At 41.9% G+C, this 22,065-nt stretch overlaps 1 protein-coding gene across 1 annotated transcript in view; it reads right to left on the reverse strand.

Annotated features, from left to right (window-relative positions):
- LOC136867421 (protein O-mannosyl-transferase TMTC2) overlaps positions 1–22,065 on the reverse strand; it is a 289,097-nt gene that overhangs the window by 53,683 nt on the left and 213,349 nt on the right. The window contains exon 9 of the mRNA XM_067144624.2: positions 3,064–3,242. Coding sequence (XP_067000725.2) covers positions 3,064–3,242 — 179 coding nt within the window. The remainder of the gene's footprint in view (positions 1–3,063; positions 3,243–22,065) is intronic.

Raw genomic sequence — 22,065 nt, forward strand, 5'->3', positions numbered from 1 at the left:
AACGATCTCTGTAGCTTCAGGGGCCTCCTGTCCAGCCAAGGTCAAGGAATGTTTATTCCTTTACAACTTTCTTTTTTCTATTGCGAGCTATTAAACGGGGGATATTTTTAAATGGAAACACATTCAGTTATTCTATTACAATTATAAATATTATTCAGGTATCTGTGTTTCTCCAGAACAAAGGTGATTAATGTAATCCCCATATTGCACTCTCCAGAGCTCCTCAAGTATTAAAAAATAGCTATTTTCTTTCCGACTATTAGTATATTTAAAAATAGTAACTTCGAAACAAAGGACGTTTTAATGAAAATTTCAGCAAATGTTCCTCTAAATATGTTCTAGTTCCCTGTAAACAATCGTATACCTTAGCCTAAAAGTTTAAGGACAGAAATCATGTTCATGAAATATGTAGGTGTCCTTAAACTTTTGGTAGGGCTGTACTGTAATCACCATTATTCTCATGTTATTTTCATCATCCCTTGGTCACCCCGTTTAGTCGCCTGTTACGACATGCAGGGGATGCCGTAGGTGTAGTCTTCGCCTGTGTCCCCCACCCGCAGGGGGTAGAGAGAGAGAGAGAGAGAGAGAGAGAGAGAGGAGTAATCTGACACTTCGAAAAATGAAGTACCGGACTAAGAAAGACAAGGGCTACGAAGGGCGTGAAAATGAAAGATTCCCTAGGCTTCGACTGCTCTAATACCGTCGGGGTCGGAAAAGAACAAGAATTGACCAAGGGAGGTCGGACAGAATAGATCAAAGTGAGGAGCCTGGCACAAGTATGTGAAAGCAATGCCAGGACTCAACTAAGGGTCCCGCTGTCGCCAACCCACGCTCTCAAGTTGAAATACCCTGGAGCTCCTTAAAGTCGCCTCTTACGTCAAACATGGGATACTATGGGTGTATTCTCCATCTGCGTCCCCACTCACAGGGGGTCGAGCCTTTGGAATTAACCAATGAAGGTTAAAATCCCCGACCCAGCCGGGAATCTAACCCGACACCCCCTGGACCAAAGGCCAGCACGCTAACCATTTAGCCATGGAGCCGGACGATGAAATGAATGATGAGAATGGAGGAGATGGGAGGAACTGGCTGTGGCCTGTGAATGGGGACTGTCTCGGAATTTGCCTGGAAGTGAAATCGGGGAACTATAGAACAGGACTGGGTTCCAACCCTCGTCTCCCGAATGTAGAGCTTGGCTCCATAGCTGTGGCGCATTAACACGCGTGGCCACTGCACTCTGTGATAATGCTAGTTCGGGAAACACTGATTTAGAAGGAATTTTAAACTGCAGCTGGTAACATGCTTTGGATGTAAAGGGAGACATTTTTCATATTTTCGTAATAATAAGTCCCACTGCTGTGAAACTTCGGACACAATAATAATGGCGTGTTCAGGTCTTTTTCTAGTGTTTTATTTTACTATTTGCTTTACGACGCATCGACACATATGTATTATGGCGACGATGGGATAGGAAAGGCCTAGGAGGGGGAAGGAAGCGGCCTTGGCCTTAAGGTACAGCCCCAGCATTTGCCTGGTGAGAAAATAGGAAAAAACAGAAAACCATCTTCAGGGCTGCCGACAGTGGGGTTCGAACCCACTATCTTCCGGATGCAAGGTCACAGCTGCGCGACCCTAACCGCACGGTCAACTCGCTCGGCTCTTTTTCTAATAGAATGCCTATATGCATGTCTTATTCTTCTTCTTCTTCTTATTATTATTATTATTATACTCGAGTTCGACTCCTTGGCTGAATGGTCAGCGTTGAGGCCTTTGGTTAAGAGGGTTCCGGGTTCGATTCACGACCGGACCGGGGATTTTAATCACGTCTGATTAATTCTTCTGGCTCGGGGACTAGGAGTTTGCGTTTGTCCTAACACTTTCCTCTTCATATTCAAACAACATATTACACTACCAACTACCACAGAAACACGCAATAGTAATTACATCCGTTCGTATGGGGTTGGCATCAGGAAGGGCATCCGGTCATAAAACAGGGCCAAATCCAATGTGTGACGCAGTTCGCACGCGCGACCCCACAAATGTGGGAAAAGTGGAAGCAGAAGAAGAATATTATTATACTCGAGTTGAAAACGTACAAATTTACAGTTAATGTACAAGTCAGTTTAACGCACACAAAACTCAACATATGAAATCATATTGCACATCCCAGTATTTTGCGACGTCGGAGTAGCTTGTTGGAGATCTGTGTAATATGTCGGGCGCAGAGGAGCACTGAAGCATGTGGCTCGTGGTTTGTTCTTGACCACATTCCCATCTTGTATCATTCGTTCTAAAATGAAATGTCGTATGGCGTTTAGTCCGAGGACTCCGGCTCGCCAGGTGCAGGTCTTTCGATTTGACTCCCGTAGGCGATCTGCGCGTCGTGATGAGGATGAAATGAGGATGAAGACGACACATACACCCAGTCCCCGTGCCAGGGGAATTAATCAATTATGGTTAAAATTCCCGACCCTGCCGGGAATCGAACCTGGGACCCCTGTGACCAAAGGCCAGCACGCTAACCATTTAGCCATGGAGCCGGACATACTGAACCCCCATTTCTTTAAGTTATCCCTGGATCTTCCTACTCCTGATCGTAGCCTGTTCAGGGACTTTCACACCAGCAACTGGCCAGGTGGCATCCATCCGCGGACGTTAGGGGCACTCTTCTTCCACAGCTCCAGCCTAGTCTTCTCCGGTGAGACAGTAACCACCTCAGATGTCCTCAGGAAGCTGTTCCGGGATCTGAGCCGTTGCTTAGGAGGACTATGTCCATGCAGAGGGTGGGCGCTGTTCCTTTCCACTTTAACTCTCTCCCTGTTTGCAGATACTTCTGTACCTAAGATAATTTCTAATCTTTAAGACCATCCAAACCCTGAGCAAGACGAATTAACCAATTAAGGTTAAAATCCCCGACCTGGTCGGGAATCGAACCCGGGACCATTTATCCATGAGTTGGCTTCAGGACACTTATTTCGCACTGGTTCCGTCAATTTTTCTTGTGGCCGATAGTCCAAGAATATCCTATATATTTCGTTCATATAATTACAATGAAGAATTTACCTTTGGTTTGAGCCTCACTGCCATCTTGTAGTATTCTTCAGCCCGACTGAAGTCTCCTAAGAGCCTGAGGCTCGTGGCGGCGTTCATGGCGTCCTCGTACTGACCTGCTGCCATCTGCATGATGCGCTCGAACTTGGCTATTGCCTCTCGAGGGCGGTTCTGGCTCAGTAGGAACTGACCTGGGGAGAAACAACAGAACACTGCATTTAATATATACTGCTGGAAGAAGACAATGCAACACGTTGACGTATGCTGTTAATTGACAATACGACTGTACTGGCCAAGGATACTGCTGAACTTCAGAACATGCTCCAGCTGATCACTACTGAAAGTGGTAATTTTGGACTGATGTTTGGATCATCAGTCCATAGACTGGTTTGATGCAGCCCTCCATGTCACCGTATTACTACTACATCCTACATCTCCTCTAATCTGTATTATTCATACATTGGTCTACCCCTGTCGTTTTTACAGCCTACACTTCCCTCAAGCCAACGGCCGTAACCGTGTTGAAGCACCGAATTCCGTGAGATCTCGGAAGTTAAGCAACATTGGGCGTGGTCAAGATTTGGATGGGTTGCCACGCGCTGTTAGTGAGGGTTAAGGGAATGGAGGAGCGAAAAGGAAATGGCCACCCTACCGTACGTAAACTCCGGCTTAGACATACCCCTGCGGAGGTTCGGACCTGCCTTCGGGCAGAATACACCCTTACCTTACCTTTACCTTCCCCCAAAAACTAATTGAACAAGATCTGGGTGTCCTAAGATGTGACCTATCATTCTATCTCTTCTTCTGGTCAACATTTTTTAAATCTTTCTTTTCACACAAATTCGATTCAGTATCTCTATTTGTGATTGGATTCACCAGTCTCACCTTCAGCACTCTTCTGTAACATCACATTTCAAAAGCTTCCATTCTCTTTCTTTCTGAGCTAGTTATCCATGTTTCACTTCCATATAATGCAACGCTCTAGACGAAAGTCTTCAAAAACGTCTTCTAATTCCTATATCAGTGTTCGAAGTGAGCAAATTTCTTTTCTTGAAAAGGCCTTTCTTGTTGCCATTAAAGCTTTCACGGCCCGTACTTCTAGATATGATACTGTATAGGCTTTTAGGCTTATGCCGTGTCAAGGAAATAAGGTGAAATTCTTTACGTTTCACAGAGAAGTGTGCTCTGCGTCATCAGAAGAAAATCTCGACTGTCCACGAGAAAGGCTTCTTAAACAATGACTTTTTTAAATTCAGACGTTATAATAGAAGTGGAAATGGTACATTCGTTCGGCACGTACGTAACGTGAACCTCTTAGACTGATTCTGATGGTTCGGTCAGCTTCCACTTCGAACGCTAGCGCTGTGCCACGTCCGGGAGCCATCTGGTGGCGAATGAACGTACCATTTCCACTTCTATTATAACGTCTAAATTTTAAAAAGCCATTGTTTAAGAAGCCTTTGTCGTGGACAGTCGAGATTTTCTTCTGATGACTCAGAGCACAGTTCTCTGCGAAAACGTAAAGAATTTCACCTTATTTTCTTGACACGGCATAAGACCAAAAGCCTATACGGTATCATGTCTAGAAAGCTCTTCCTTTCTTGTGATAATCTGCATTTTTTGTCCTCCTTACTTCTGCCATCATTAGTTATTTTTCTATGCAAGCAAAAATATTCATCTACTTCTTTTAAGACTTAATTTCCTAATCTAATATTTCCTGTATCACCAGACTTCATTCGACTGCACTCCGTTACCTTTGTTTTGGATTTATTGGATTTTGGAAATTCAGATGGAAAAAAAAACAAAACTAATACGCTCCATTCGCTACATTTGCCACCAAAAATTGAATTCATTTCTAGCCAGGGCAGCTGTATGGCATAGATAAAGTGGTGTATAGAAATTGCCCGAAACGCAATTGTCAGCCATGCGAAAATATAGACTGAAAAACAGATTACGAAGAAACACACACAACTTATGGAAACCCCTGGTGTTCAGCATTTTTCTGTGCGGTGTTGAATGATGGACAATGAAGACATCGGATATAAATTCGATAGATGCCTTTGAAATGTGGTGCTGACGGCGAATGCTCCGTCTTCTGTGGACCGCCAGATTGAACAACTAACATCTTCATTTTAAAGGAACTAGATATTCAGACGACTGCGATCAGATACCGAGAAAGAAGAATTATCTACAATCTGTACAAAAATCAGTCTACAGTGACAAGAAGGCTGCAGTTTGTTCCCCTCCTTTTCACTCTTTATATAGAACACGCGATAAAGGAAATGCAAAGAGGAATTTCGAAAAGGAATCGCAATCCAAGGAGAGAAAATCCAAACCCTGAGATTTGCCCGGTGATACTTTATCTGAGTCTGCAGAAGCGAAATTGCTGAATGGTATGGGCAGGGTCTTGGAGAAGGAATACAAGACGGAAATAAGTAAGTCCAAAATAAAAGTAATGGAGTGCAGTCGAACCAAGGCAGGTGATGCAGGAAATATTAGATTAGGACATGAAGTCTTAAAGGAAGCCGATAAATGGCAGAAGTAAGGAGAATATAAAAATGCAGACTAGCACAAGCATGGAAAGCATTTCTTAAGAAAAGACATTTGCTCACTTCGAAGATTGATATAGAAATTAGAAAGATGTCTTTGACGACTTTCGTCTGGAGCGTGGCATTGTATGGAAGTGAAACATGTACAATAACTAGTTCAGAAAGAAAGAATAGGAGCTCTTGAAATGTGGTGTTACAAAAGAATGCTAAAGGTGAGATGGGTAGATCAAATCACGGATGAAGAGGTAATGAATATAATTGGTAAGAAGAGATCGATTTGGCGACATATGACGAGAAGAAGTGATAGAATGATATGACACATCTTAAGATACTCAGGACTTGTTCAGTTGGTTTTTAGGGAAGTGTATGCGGTAAGAACGATAGAGGTAGACCAATGTATGAGTATGACAAGCACATTAGAACAGATGTAGGATGTAAGTTACGTGGATAGGATGGTATGCACAGCTGCATCGTACCAGTCTGTGGACTGAAGACTCAAACAACAAATTATATTCAGCAAGGCTATCCACAATTTGCCGATGTAGCATTTTACACTACTTTGGGCATGTGATTCGCCGTGATGGAACTAGTCTTGAGAAATTAATTATCCAAGCAAAAGTAGAAGAAAAGCAGACCAGAGGCAGAAAAGCAATTGGATTGTCGGACCAGATTAAATACCTCACCAGAATACCTTTACAGACCTCAATCAGAAAGCAGAAGATCGGCTGAAATAGAGAGGTATAGTCAGGAGATGTAATTACTGTAAGTACCAGAATCACGATCCCCCCGCTGTGGGGGTAACGAATCAGAAGAGAAGAGAAGAGAAGAGAAGAGAAGAGAAGAGAAGAGAAGAGAAGAGAAGAGAAGAGAAGAGAAGAGAAGAGAAGAGAAGACGTATTTGAAATAACTAGTTTTCTGGAAGATGTATTACTAGGAGTCTTGAAGGTAAGTGCAAATGCATTGTACCTTGGCTCAAATATAACCAGCAATGGAAATTGCAGCACGGAAATCAAGCGCAGAATCTCAGTGGCGAAGAAGCGCATGTCACAACTCAATCACATTTGGATAGACTCTTCCTTTTCTTAATTCAATGAAGTCACGGCTATTTAACACGCTCATCTTCCCTATCATCCTTTTTGGTGATGGGGCATGGATTGTAAACTCATCAAATAGAATTTTGAGATGTAGTGTTGGAAAATAAGAAACTGTGAAACTGTCCGCTTTCTGCTCTACCGAAAACTGCAGTTCTTTGGCCACACAGAACCTAGGGGAAGAGAATCTCTGGAGAAGTTGATGGTGATCATCGGACAGATATTTAGTAAGAAGACCACGACGGAGAGGCCACTACGATGGTCTCAAAGTTAAGCGTAGTGTAGGCAGGGCTGTAGTCGAGGGTATACGCGGGTATTCACCGTATGGTCTCTGTAACTCCACTCAGATTATACCTTCTACTTTGGCTTCTTTCTTTTTTTAATTTCTCCATTCTGTCAGTAGTTTTAACTCTCTAGCTACACTCGTTATCGTGAACATCGAAGGTTCAACATAATGAACAATATCAGCCATCACTTATTTAAGGCCATTACTGTTCGTTGCTTACGTCTCCATTCTTATGCTCATACACTGAAATGCCTCACCAATTGAATGATTTAAAGCCTGAGAAATATATAAAAATGTGGCTGCAAAACCACCGTACTGCAACATACACCAATTCAAGAATTTGTTCCAGTGAAAAGTGTGATCGGAAATTAAAAGAGGCACCTTGGATTGTTTTTTAAGTAATAGCTGGAATTAGGTCCAGTAGACAACTACTGTGTAAGCAAATTAAGATTTTCGAACTAGTGAATTTCTTCTTCGTCGTCATAAAATGTCTTCCGTATGCCTGATTTATGCCAAATTGAGGGGAGTGGGTGTAACTAGCTGTAACCCACTAATTTTAAACGTCAGTGTGCTTTTGCATCCGGGAACTGTCATGCCCTGTCTTGGCATTTTGAATTTTGGGACTACAACACTGAGTGTAGATCCTACATTTGTTACGGCATGCAGGAAAGCTTAGGAGAAAACAACGTGGAGAGCCCTAACTAAAATGTTTACAGGTAATCAGGATCCTCAGCAACGAGAGAGAGAGAGAGAGAGAGAGAGAGAGAGAGAGAGAGAGAGAGAGAGAGAGAGAGAGAGAGAGAGAGAGACACTCTCTGTATTACCAACGGGTAGCAGATATTCTGATTACTTTGAGACATTATATTTACAACTGATCTGCATTTAGGGCTTTCACCCAGGTGGCAGATTCCCTATCATTTGTTTTCCTAGTACAGTATTTTCTTAAATAATAAATTCGGAGAAGATGGAAATTTATCAAACATCTCCCTTGGTAAATTATTCCAATCCGTATATTCCTCGTCCTATGAACGAGTACTTGCCCCAATTAGTGCTCTTGAATTTGAACTTTATCTTCATATTATGATCTTTCCTACTTAAACTCCACTGAAACTTATTCGCTAACTGAAATGAAATGTATGGCTTTTAGTGCCGGGATATCCCAGGACGGGTTCGGCTCGCCAGGTGCAGGTCTTTCTATTTGACTACCGTAGGCGACCTGCGCGTCGTGATGAGGATGAAATGATGATGAATACAACACATAGTTGTGACATCGTGTGGTAACATCAGTGTCATTGCTGTGTAGCTAACACTATGACTGTTCGCCGGGAGATACGAGGGTTTAGGTTCAAGGCTCAGGCACTCTCCCATAAATAGCAAGAACATTTCGTTAGTGAACGCCAAGTGTCGTGTTTGGAAGTGTAACGAGCTCCGTCACTGGGCTATGGACGACCAGAGACGCTTGATTTGGGTGATGGATTACGCTGTACCATGTGAGAGTCAGATGGGAGAATTTGGGTGTGGGAAATACCAGGGGAACAATACATGCCAGTCTGTACAGTGCCCCCAGCGAAATTTGGTGCAGGTGGAGGGGTGGGGGTGTTTTTCATGGAAGGAACTTGGTCCTCTCGAAATACTACAGAGCACGTTAAATGTGGAAGGCCACGAACCTACTACGCTGGCGTAGCAGGGAGAGAGGTGATACTCCCATATGGTGGATAGGAGGGGGTCTTAACCGGCTTCCCGGCCGACTTGAGCGAAATAAAATAGCTCTCGCGGACCAAACACACAACCTCCTGTGGGTGGGGGACGCAGACGAAGAACACACCCACGATATTCCATGTCTGTCGTAAGAGGCGACTAAAAGGGGCGACCAAGGGATGATTGAATTAGAACCATGAGACTACTTGTAATTAGTACCATCACGCGAGGAACACTACGGGCAATCTTTACTTGCGAGTAGTACCACTATGTTAGGTACACAATAGGTTTGTGACTTGTAGCAACAGAGGGTGAATCTGTATGGGTTTTACAGTACCCGTGATCACTATATGCGGAACACCACGGGCTTACGTTGCTTATGATTAGTACCACTATATGAATGACACCGTGGGTCTGCGTTGCCTGTGAATAGTAGTGAGGAACACCACGGGATAGTCCGGGTCCCTGTGATTAGTACACCTATGTGAGGAACACCATGGGTTTGTGCTGCCTATACGTGGCGCCGTAATGTGAGAAACATCATAGGTCTCCATTACCTGTGAGTAGTACCACAATGTGTGGAACAAAGTAAGTCTACGTTACTCATGATCAGTACCGCTACATGAGAAATACCATGGTTCTTACTTTCCTAGTGATAAGTACCGTTATGAGTGGCCATTGACCTGGATTTTGGATCCCTTTCGAAAAAAAGCATCGTAAATTCAGGATTGTACTTTGGAAACTGCCCCTTGGTCAGTATATATACTCATATTCTTAAAAACCATAACACCTTGAAAGACTAGAGATAGGAAGTTCATACTCACAGGACATGTGCAATAGTGTGTTCTGAAGAAATTATTGGCATTTGAACCATGTCGGCCCTCAGGTCCAGTGTCCACATCGATGAAATTAAATGTCGTATGGCTTTTAGTGCCGGGGTATCCCAGAAAGTGTTCAGCTCCCCAGGTGCGGATCTTTCTATTTGACACCTGTAGGCGACCTGCGCGTCATGATGAGGATGAAATGATGAAGACAACACATACACCCAGCCCCCGTACCATTGGAATTAACCAATTAAGGTTAAAATCCCCGACCCGGCCGGGAATCGAACTCGGGACCCTCTGAACCGAAGGCCAGTACGCTGACCGTTCAGCCAACGAGTCGAACTCCACATCGACATATCGGCGCAACACCACCGACTGGTAAAATGTGTCTGCGGCTCTCGTCGCTATAAACCGAAGGTAATATAGTAGTGTGACTTGAGCAGATGTGCAGGACGCCTCGTAGACGTATGCGAGAACCGTGCCATCAAATGAGAGTTTGAAAGAGGGCGCTTTATTGGCGTGAGGGAACATGATGCATCCATCCAGGAAATTGCTGATCGTGTTGATGAAGTGCGTTGGCAAGTCAGCGGGTGTGTACAGAATGGTTCACAGAAGGCCGTAGAACACGACGAGATGGGCCTGGTCGCACTACCCAGACCACCCCCCGAGAAGATAGACTTCTCATCCGAATTGCATTGCAGGATATATCTGCGTCCTTCTCTGCTCTGGCGCAGCAGTGGGACAGTGTAACACATCGTACACTATCAGGAGTGACAGTGTCCGGCTCCATGGCTAAATGGTTAGCGTCCTGGCCTTTGGCAACAGGAGTCCCGGGTTTTATTCCCGGCAGGGTCGGGAATTTTAACAATAATTGGTTAATTTCGCCGACATGGGGACTGAGTGTATTTGTCGTCTTCATCATCATTTCATCCTCATCACGACAAGCAGGTCGCCTACGGGAGTCAAAATCAAAAAGACCTGCATCTGGCGAGCCGAACTTGTCCCCGGACACTCCCGGCACTAAAAGCCATACGCCATTTCATTTCATTTCATTTCAGGAGTGACAGTCCGTCGCCGTTTATTACGGTCTGGGTTACCGGCGCGTCGTCCACTTCTCCACCTACCTTTGATTAATATGCATAAACATGCTAAACTGCAGTGGTGTACGGAACGACGTCACTGGGGACAGGAATGTCAGCAGATAGTGTTTTCGGACGAATCCAGGTTCTGTTAGTTTGAAAACGATGGCCGCATTTTGTTCCGCCGCATACAGGGGGAGAGGCATCACATTGACTGCATTCGCACAAGACATACAGCGCCAACTCAACTCAACGCGTTATGGTGTGGGTGCTATTGGCTACAACCACAAATCACAGTTGGTGTGTGTGTCCAGGGCACTGTGACCAGTTTGATCTATGTGAATGACATTCTGCGACCTGTAGCCATACCCTTTCTGCACGACACCCCAGATGCCATATTTCAGCAGGACAATGCGCGACCACATGTTGCTGCACGAATAGGCGTCTTCTTGTTGTCACGGATGTCAGACTGTTGCCCTGGCTCGTCCGATCACCGGACTTCTCGCCAATCGAAAATGTGTGGGATATGGTGAAACGACGGGTGCGGCGCTGTGACCCAATGACAACCACCAAAGATGAACTGTGGAACCAGGTGAATGCAGCAAAAATGACTATACCCCAGGACGCCATTCGCGTCCTATATGCGTCGATGCCATCACGCATGGAACAGGTTATCAGTGCCCATGGAGGAGCCAGTGTCCACTAGGCAACAGGACACAGGCTGAACCTAGGAGACTGAAATGGTAATCGTTTCTGCAGAATATAATAATGCACATGTCCTGCGAATATGAACTTCCTATGTCTAGTCTTTCAAGGTGTTCTGTTTTTTATAAACATGGGTGTACTGTTGTTTTACGATGGTTTCTGGGAAGGTGGGGCATTGCGTGTCGAATCCACTGATTGTTTTATGTTCATAATCATTATTCATCGTCTCTTTTTAAAATTATAGTCAGTGGATTAATTTTGAAATCATTTTTAACTTTCAATATTGCGAGTTGGATCTTCTAATTATTTTAAATTCACATTCATCCATTCATTCTTCATCATCATGTTTTTAATTCTGGTCTGTGAATGAGTTTTGGACTTAAATTATCATTACGTTTCGTCTCATTTCGTACTATTAGGGGCCGATGATCTAGATGTTATGCCCCTTTAAACAATAAGCATCCTCATCAGCATCAAACTTGGAAGGATATACGGATATTTTTCCCACTTGCGAATTGTCTTCGGTACAAGACCACTTCTAATATGATAACTGTGTTTCAACACAATGATGCTCCCTGCTGTGAAGTGGAAGTCTGTTCGCGAGTAGTTCTGAACAATAAGTTTCCAAAAATGGATTGGGAAGCCCAGAGCTCCGAAATTAATCCTATAGAAAACGTATGGGGTGAACTAGAACAGAGACTTCCCTCCAGGCTCCAACGACTGACGTTGCTACACTTGCTATAGCAAGAATGGTCTGCTGTTCTGTAGCAGAATTTGAGCTGTAATAAAGGCCCCTAGTAATACGAGATCAGCTACTGGCCTCTATATCCGAGGAAAGCGTTCGAGGTGCAGTTTTGAGCAGGTGTTGATACACTTTTGAACAGATAAGAGTTTATTCGTTTCTTCCTCTCACATGAAGGTGCAGATTCTGCAGAATCCAATCATCTTCTTGCCCCTTCACAAGTGGGGATGGATTGTTTACCACCTGGGGTAGTTTTACCTTGAATTGTTTACTCCATATTGCCAGAGTTATGAAGAAGTTTAATATGGCTACCCGAAGATAACGTGTTGTTAACTATCAACGTTGTAAGCCTTCATCAAGCTGGAGAGAGTTTACCACCTCTAAGAACATGAACCTCAAACTGAGACACTACAGCACTGTAGTGAGACCATCAATAATACTGAACACCTCAGAATTACCGAACATGATCAGAAAGGGACAACTCTGAAAACTAGAACTGAAGGATCGCAAGATGCTGAGAAAAATTATGAGTTCCATTAGAGAGGAACGTAAATACAGAACCAGGCACAACAAGGAACTCTACCAACAACTAGAGAACATTACAACAGCCATGAGAAAGAGGAGATTAATCTTCTACGGTCATGCAGTCAGGATGGACAACCCGAGACTCATCTCAAGAGTCTTCAACATTTCTAGAGAGAAAGCAATTAACGCCAAGTGGACGGAATTAGTTATAAAGACCTAGAACAACTAGAAATTGACCCCAGCGAGATCTATAACAGACATGAGTACAGAATGCTGATCAGAACGTCAGACTCTCTCCCGTCAATAATAGCCAAAAAGCTGCGCCCTGCATTTGAGGTGAAATGGACGCAGGAACGAAAAGACATTCACAGCGCGATTATGAGAGAGGTAAGGGTTATTCTGCCCGAAGGCAGGTCCGAACCTCCGCAGAGGTGTTCCTGAGCCGGAGTTTACGTGCGGTAGGGTGGCCAGTTCCTTTCCGCTCCTCCATTCCCTTACCCCCCACAAACAGCGTGTGGCAACCCATCCAACTCCTGACCACGCCCAATGTTGCTTAACTTCGGAGATCTCACGGGATCCGGTGTTTCAACACGGCTACGTTGGCATTATGAGAGAGTACTGGGTTAAGAAGAGGTATGGAGTTAAGAAGAACCATACGGTCTACAGTAGACATAAAAAGACAGTTAATGAAATACACATCTAAAAATCACTTCTTGTCTTTCTTACGTACAATATAGCATGAGTAACAACATGTGTGTAACTGGGTTGGCAATCAGTATAGAGTCCTGTTGATTAGAGTTTGTGGATGTATACAAGTTAGAAACATTATGAGAATTTTTTCCTCCCTATAAAGAGTCCTAAAGGATCACTGACTTTTAATTCTGGATGCGTCCTTGCACCCTACAGTTCGACACTGAATGACTAGTCGGCTTATCACTTTATATCCAGTTACAGAGCTATGCATATAGATTGCGTTCTTGCGTGTCGCACGTCCACACATGCACCAACCCTATCCACATCCACAGTCTCCTCGGGGGATCTATATTAATTCGTGCAATAACTGCGCGGAACAAATAGACCCCAACTGTTCCCCTCTAAGCTAATAAAACGACATCCTTCCTTCCCCTAGCTGAGTCTTCTCCGCCCCCAGCAACCCAAACGGTACGTCCGTCACAGCGAAGCTAATATGTGACGTGTTGTTACAAGCTTACGGTCCCTCCGTGTCACCAACATCCCCAGCTTATTTCATCCTTCACTACATCAATTTTACAGGCTAAATTAATTTCTACCAAATAAAAATTGTTCTTCGTTTTTAACCCTTTATATCCTCTCAAGTCCATATTGAATTATTCAGTTCTTTAATTACATTTCCTTGTTTTGCAGAACAATCAGCCAATATTTCCATTTCATCACAATGATTCCACTGCGTTGGTGTAGAAGTAAATATAAATAATTCCCGGCTTGGCAATGAATCCGTATGTGCCCGAATATTTCTCTTTTGTGAGTTTTATTGGCAGTTTCAAGTACAATAAAACTGGAAAGAAAAGAATGTCCAATAACAGGGTTTGGAGATTTAATAAAGTCAAATGGGGAAAAAGTATTTTTTTCTTCTTTCCTTCACACCAGGCAAATTCTGGGGCTGTACCTTAATTAAGGCCACGGCTGCTTCCTTCCCACTCCTAGCCCTTTCCTGTACCATCGTCGCCATAAGACCTATCACTGTAGCTGCGACGTAAAGCAACTTTAAAAAAAGAAACAGCGTTGTATTCCCTCACTCCAGTTGGGCACTGCGAAGAGGTTTGAAACCGAAACCAGGCTCTTGGTACGCAATCTAGTGATTAGACACTGTACATCACCACCTCTCCTAAGAGCCAGTCAACATTCTAATGGTGAAAATTTTCACCGGAAAGCCTCGAGCTAGCTAACCACCTTATCAGACTACTAGCAAATGTACCCGTGCTTCGCTACGGTATTCTACATTGTATACGGATATCGACGTAAATACTGTGCGTGCAGCAAATGAGATTGTTTTAAAATTGCATGTCTCTTAGCCTTATCCGAGAAATAGCATGGGGAGGTCCCCATACGTTGTTTCCAATGTAAAGTGAGGGTTGCGGAGTTGTGATGATAACGCCAGGCTCACTTGCCTACTGCCATTCACAATCGAATTGGCAAGTTTACATTATAATTGCAGGCCCCAATGCCTACTGCGCGGTCACAATCGATTTGGGGAGTTTTAGTTACAATGGCAGACCCATTTCCTACTTTCAGACAGGTTACAGTTGAGGAGTTTTTATTATAATACCAGGCAACTTCCCTACCACCAGTCAAAATTGAGTTGTGCAGTTATCATTATAATGACAGTCCCTTTTTACTGCTGCTAGCCAGCTTACTGCCAGTCACACAGAATTAGTGAGTTTCCATGAAAATAGCAGGCCACTATGCCTAATGCTAGTCAAATTTTAGATTGGAACATTTGTTTATAATGGCGGGCACCCTGGCCTAGAGCCAAACACAATAGAGTAGGGGACTTTCGAACAAAACTGCATGATCCCTTGCCTTCTGCAAGACGAATCGAAAAGTGAATTATTCATTAAAATGGTAGGCCCTCCTTACTAATGCCAGTTACACAGGAGTTGGAGAAGGACCCCATTCCTACTGCCAGCAGTCAAAGTCGGTGTAGGGAGTACTGATTACAATAGCAGACACATCCTTTCTCGATCGCTACAAATCGACATCAATGAATATATATACAGATGGACATACGAAAGTATATGAATGTTTACAATATTGCAGACCTTCATTTACAGATTAACTGCTGCTAAACGGTACGTCATATCGACAAAGGATTGTACCGTAAGGCGCAGTATTTAGCGATCTAAATGGCTGGTCCTATGATATTTTCTCGCATCTAATCTATTCATGGGTCAGATTGAATCAAAAACGTTGAATAGGTTGAAATTTGTGTAAGAATATCTTACATTGCATTACTTTTCGGATAATTATGTGACATAGCATTTGGCTCACATATGGGTACTGGGTGGGCCAATGTTCGTGTAGAGTTTGATCATACTATCTTTCCTGTAAGTGATTGAAATGATGCACATGAGAAGAAAAGGTTTAGAAATTAATTTCCATTAAGGCAGGTAGATTTCCATAAAGTTTGGTTGTGTGTATTTTGAGGGAGTTCAAAATCACGGTTTCGGTTTCGTATAAACCCCCAATTAATTCAGGGATTTAGAAACAATATTTGCCCTAAAACCTCCCCAAAGGACAGGTGGATTCTAAATATGAAGTTTGGTGGAAATATATCCAGTAGTTTTCAAGTTAGAGAAAGACAAACAGACCAACAAACAAACAAACAAAGAAACAAACAAACAAACTAACTAACTAACTAACTAACTAACTGACACCAAGGAAACCTACCCCTGGACAGATGGATGCTATATATAAAATTTGGTTCAAATATCTTGTTAGTTTTCAAGTTGTAAGAAGTACGCTTTACACGCACCCGCTGGGATTTGTACCGAAAAACGGTCCATTAATGATATCTCCCTTACTAAATCCTGTTATCGAAATGATGCACATGAGAAAAAAAGGTTTAGAAATTAATTTTCATTAAGGCAGGTTGATTTCCATTAAGTTCGGTTGTGTATACTTTCAGGGAGTGCAAAATCACGGTTTCGGTTTCGTAAAAATCCCCACTCAGTTCAGGGATTTAGAAACGATATTTGCACTAAAACCTACCCAAGGAGAGGTGGATTCTAAATATGAAGTTTGGTGGAAATATATCCAGTAGTTTTCAAGTTATAGAAGGACAGACAAACAGACAAACAGACAAACAAACAGACAAACGGACACCAAAGCTAAAAATGATGCAGATGGTCATATTTACACCTGAAACGGATAACTGTACGGAAATTTCGCCAAAATAATCAATGTACAGACACACGGTCGTTACGATTTTATTTTTTGCGCTAAAACCTACCCAAGGACAGGTGGATTCTAAATATGAAGTTTGGTGGAAACATATCCAGTAGTTTTCAAGTTATAGAAGGACAGACAAACAGACAAACAAACAGACAAACAGACAAACAGACAAACAGACACCAAAGATAAAAATGATGCAGATGGTCATTATTACACCTGAAACGGATAACTGTACGGAAATTTCGCCAAAATAATCAATGTACAGACACACGGTCGTTACGATTTTATTTTTTGCGCTAAAACCTACCCAAGGACAGGTGGATTCTAAATATGAAGTTTGGTGGAAACATATCCAGTAGTTTTCAAGTTATAGAAGGACAGACAAACAGACAAACAGACAAACAAACAGACAAACGGACACCAAAGCTAAAAATTATGCAAATGGTCATAATTACAGGTGAAACGGATAACTGTACGGAAATTTCGCCAAAATAATCAACGTACAGACACACGGTCGTTACTATTTTATTTATATAGATGACGGATAAGCATGAGCACGTTGAAAAGTGCAGACGTCCACTTCGAGATTCATATCTCCTAAACGGTTTATGATATTAAGAATCGGTTTGCGCCATCAGACGCCTCATTTATCGCTCTACATGTTTGTTTCTAAACCATTTCCTCGTATCTCCCATCTTAAGGGGGTAAATTGAGATCAAATTTTGAATAGGGTGAAATTTGGGTGCATTTTTAACATTTTACATTACTTTTTGCCTACTTATGTATAAGCTAGAATCATGAAATTTGGTACACATATGTCCCATAATCGTGCCAATGTGCGCACACAACGTGATGATCCTATCATTCTTATAAGTGTGTCAAACAATGAAATATACTTGTAAAAATCATCAAATTTACGAACAATCCAGAAATACGGCCAAATTTAACGTATAAGGGAGAGAGATACGACAAAATGTCACAGGACCAAAGTTGTAGATCACTCCGAATTGAAGGGACATTGTGCCATCCGTTTTGTGATACGACTTACCGTTTAGCCAAAAAATAGCTCAAAAGGAATGTCTGCACAGTCATTAAAATTGCCTCCATATTTCGATATCTTTGGGGGGTAAAAAGTGAAAAATTTGAACATCTTGGAATTTTCCCGTCGGTTTGGGACCAAAAGCTATAATTTCACCAAATTTCAATTGTCTACTTCGTCTGGCAGGTTGTGCCGCCATTTTGATTTGGGGGGATAGGGGATAAAAATGAGGAAATTCTCGAAAATTTTTAAGCCCACGAAACCTTTAGGTTATCGTTTTGGATATACTATACGACTGTGTTCTTATGCTGAGCCCAAAATTTGAGCCCCCCCAGCCTGCCCCCTTCAGGGAATTTTGAGAATTTCCGATTTTTCTAGGGATCCTGGGGGCATCAGTTTCCTCCGTACCAAGTTTCAAATTTCTGAGATTTCTGGAAGTGCCTCATTAATTCACGTCTTTTTTCATTTTTAAATATTTATATATACATCGCTCCAGCCCGACTTGCTTTTATATATATAGATGACAGATAAGCATGAGCACGTTGAAAAGTGCAGACTTCCACTTCGAGATTCATATCTCCTAAACGGTTTATGATATTAAGAAACGGTTTGCGCCATCAGACGCCTCATTTATTGCTCTACATGTTTGTTTCTAAACCATTTCCTCGTATCTCCGATATTAAGGGGGTAAATTGAGATCAAATTTTGAATAGGGTGAAATTTGGGTGCATTTTTAACATTTTACATTACTTTTTGCCTACTTATGTATAAGCTAGAATCATGAAATTTGGTACACATATGTCCCTTAATCGTGCCAATGTGCGCACACAACGTGATGATCCTATCATTCTTATAAGTGTGTCAAACAATGAAATATACTTGTAAAAATCACCAAATTTACGAACAATCCAGAAATACGGCCAAATTTAACGTATAAGGGAGAGAGATACGACAAAATGTCACAGGACCAAAGTTGTAGATCACTCCGAATTGAAGGGACATTGTGCCATCCGTTTTGTGATACGACTTACCGTTTAGCCAAAAAATAGCTCAAAAGGAATGTCTGCACAGTCATTAAAATTGCCTCCATATTTCGATATCTTTGGGGGGTAAAAAGTGAAAAATTTGAACATCTTGGAATTTTCCCGTCGGTTAGGGACCAAAAGCTATAATTTCACTAAATTTCAATTGTCTACTTCGTCTGGCAGGTTGTGCCGCCATTTTGATTTGGGGGGATAGGGGATAAAAATGAGGAAATTCTCGAAAATTTTTAAGCCCACGAAACCTTTAGGTTATCGTTTTGGATATACTATACGACTGTGTTCTTATGCTGAGCCCAAAATTTGAGCCCCCCCAGCGTGCCCCCTTCAGGGAATTTTGAGAATTTCCGATTTTTCTAGGGATCCTGGGGGCATCAGTTTCCTCCGTACCAAGTTTCAAATTTCTGAGATTTCTGGAAGTGCCTCATTAATTCACGTCTTTTTTCATTTTTAAATATTTATATATACATCGCTCCAGCCCGACTTGCTTTTATATATATAGATGACAGATAAGCATGAGCACGTTGAAAAGTGCAGACTTCCACTTCGAGATTCATATCTCCTAAACGGTTTATGATATTAAGAAACGGTTTGCGCCATCAGACGCCTCATTTATTGCTCTACATGTTTGTTTCTAAACCATTTCCTCGTATCTCCGATATTAAGGGGGTAAATTGAGATCAAATTTTGAATAGGGTGAAATTTGGGTGCATTTTTAACATTTTACATTACTTTTTGCCTACTTATGTATAAGCTAGAATCATGAAATTTGGTACACATATGTCCCTTAATCGTGCCAATGTGCGCACACAACGTGATGATCCTATCATTCTTATAAGTGTGTCAAACAATGAAATATACTTGTAAAAATCACCAAATTTACGAACAATCCAGAAATACGGCCAAATTTAACGTATAAGGGAGAGAGATACGACAAAATGTCACAGGACCAAAGTTGTAGATCACTCCGAATTGAAGGGACATTGTGCCATCCGTTTTGTGATACGACTTACCGTTTAGCCAAAAAATAGCTCAAAAGGTATGTCTGCACAGTCATTAAAATTGCCTCCATATTTCGATATCTTTGGGGGGTAAAAAGTGAAAAATTTGAACATCTTGGAATTTTCCCGTCGGTTTGGGACCAAAAGCTATAATTTCACCAAATTTCAATTGTCTACTTCGTCTGGCAGGTTGTGCCGCCATTTTGATTTGGGGGGATAGGGGATAAAAATGAGGAAATTCTCGAAAATTTTTAAGCCCACGAAACCTTTAGGTTATCGTTTTGGATATACTATACGACTGTGTTCTTATGCTGAGCCCAAAATTTGAGCCCCCCCAGCGTGCCCCCTTCAGGGAATTTTGAGAATTTCCGATTTTTCTAGGGATCCTGGGGGCATCAGTTTCCTCCGTACCAAGTTTCAAATTTCTGAGATTTCTGGAAGTGCCTCATTAATTCACGTCTTTTTTCATTTTTAAATATTTATATATACATCGCTCCAGCCCGACTTGCTTTTATATGTATAGATGACAGATAAGCATGAGCACGTTGAAAAGTGCAGACTTCCACTTCGAGATTCATATCTCCTAAACGGTTTATGATATTAAGAAACGGTTTGCGCCATCAGACGCCTCATTTATTGCTCTACATGTTTGTTTCTAAACCATTTCCTCGTATCTCCCATATTAAGGGGGTAAATTGAGATCAAATTTTGAATAGGGTGAAATTTGGGTGCATTTTTAACATTTTACATTACTTTTTGCCTACTTATGTATAAGCTAGAATCATGAAATTTGGTACACATATGTCCCTTAATCGTGCCAATGTGCGCACACAACGTGATGATCCTATCATTCTTATAAGTGTGTCAAACAATGAAATATACTTGTAAAAATCATCAAATTTACGAACAATCCAGAAATACGGCCAAATTTAACGTATAAGGGAGAGAGATACGACAAAATGTCACAGGACCAAAGTTGTAGATCACTCCGAATTGAAGGGACATTGTGCCATCCGTTTTGTGATACGACTTACCGTTTAGCCAAAAAATAGCTCAAAAGGAATGTCTGCACAGTCATTAAAATTGCCTCCATATTTCGATATCTTTGGGGGGTAAAAAGTGAAAAATTTGAACATCTTGGAATTTTCCCGTCGGTTAGGGACCAAAAGCTATAATTTCACTAAATTTCAATTGTCTACTTCGTCTGGCAGGTTGTGCCGCCATTTTGATTTGGGGGGATAGGGGATAAAAATGAGGAAATTCTCGAAAATTTTTAAGCCCACGAAACCTTTAGGTTATCGTTTTGGATATACTATACGACTGTGTTCTTATGCTGAGCCCAAAATTTGAGCACCCCCAGCCTGCCCCCTTCAGGGAATTTTGAGAATTTCCGATTTTTCTAGGGATCCTGGGGGCACCAGTTTCCTCCGTACCAAGTTTCAAATTTCTGAGATTTCTGGAAGTGCCTCATTAATTCACGTCTTTTTTCATTTTTAAATATTTATATATACATCGCTCCAGCCCGACTTGCTTTTATATATATAGATGACAGATAAGCATGAGCACGTTGAAAAGTGCAGACTTCCACTTCGAGATTCATATCTCCTAAACGGTTTATGATATTAAGAAACGGTTTGCGCCATCAGACGCCTCATTTATTGCTCTACATGTTTGTTTCTAAACCATTTCCTCGTATCTCCCATATTAAGGGGGTAAATTGAGATCAAATTTTGAATAGGGTGAAATTTGGGTGCATTTTTAACATTTTACATTACTTTTTGCCTACTTATGTTAAGCTAGAATCATGAAATTTGGTACACATATGTCCCTTAATCGTGCCAATGTGCGCACACAACGTGATGATCCTATCATTCTTATAAGTGTGTCAAACAATGAAATATACTTGTAAAAATCACCAAATTTACGAACAATCCAGAAATACGGCCAAATTTAATGTATAAGGGAGAGAGATACGACAAAATGTCACAGGACCAAAGTTGTAGATCACTCCGAATTGAAGGGACATTGTGCCATCCGTTTTGTGATACGACTTACCGTTTAGCCAAAAAATAGCTCAAAAGGAATGTCTCCACAGTCATTAAAATTGCCTCCATATTTCGATATCTTTGGGGGGTAAAAAGTGAAAAATTTGAACATCTTGGAATTTTCCCGTCGGTTTGGGACCAAAAGATATAATTTCACCAAATTTCAATTGGCTACTTCGTCTGGCAGGTTGTGCCGCCATTTTGATTTGGGGGGATAGGGGATAAAAATGAGGAAATTCTCGAAAATTTTTAAGCCCACGAAACCTTTAGGTTATCGTTTTGGATATACTATACGACTGTGTTCTTATGCTGAGCCCAAAATTTGAGTCCCCCCAGCGTGCCCCCTTCAGGGAATTTTGAGAATTTCCGATTTTTCTAGGGATCCTGGGGGCATCAGTTTCCTCCGTACCAAGTTTCAAATTTCTGAGATTTCTGGAAGTGCCTCATTAATTCACGTCTT

This window comes from Anabrus simplex, chromosome 3 (genome assembly GCF_040414725.1).
Source record: "Anabrus simplex isolate iqAnaSimp1 chromosome 3, ASM4041472v1, whole genome shotgun sequence".
Classification (NCBI taxonomy): domain Eukaryota; kingdom Metazoa; phylum Arthropoda; class Insecta; order Orthoptera; family Tettigoniidae; genus Anabrus; species Anabrus simplex.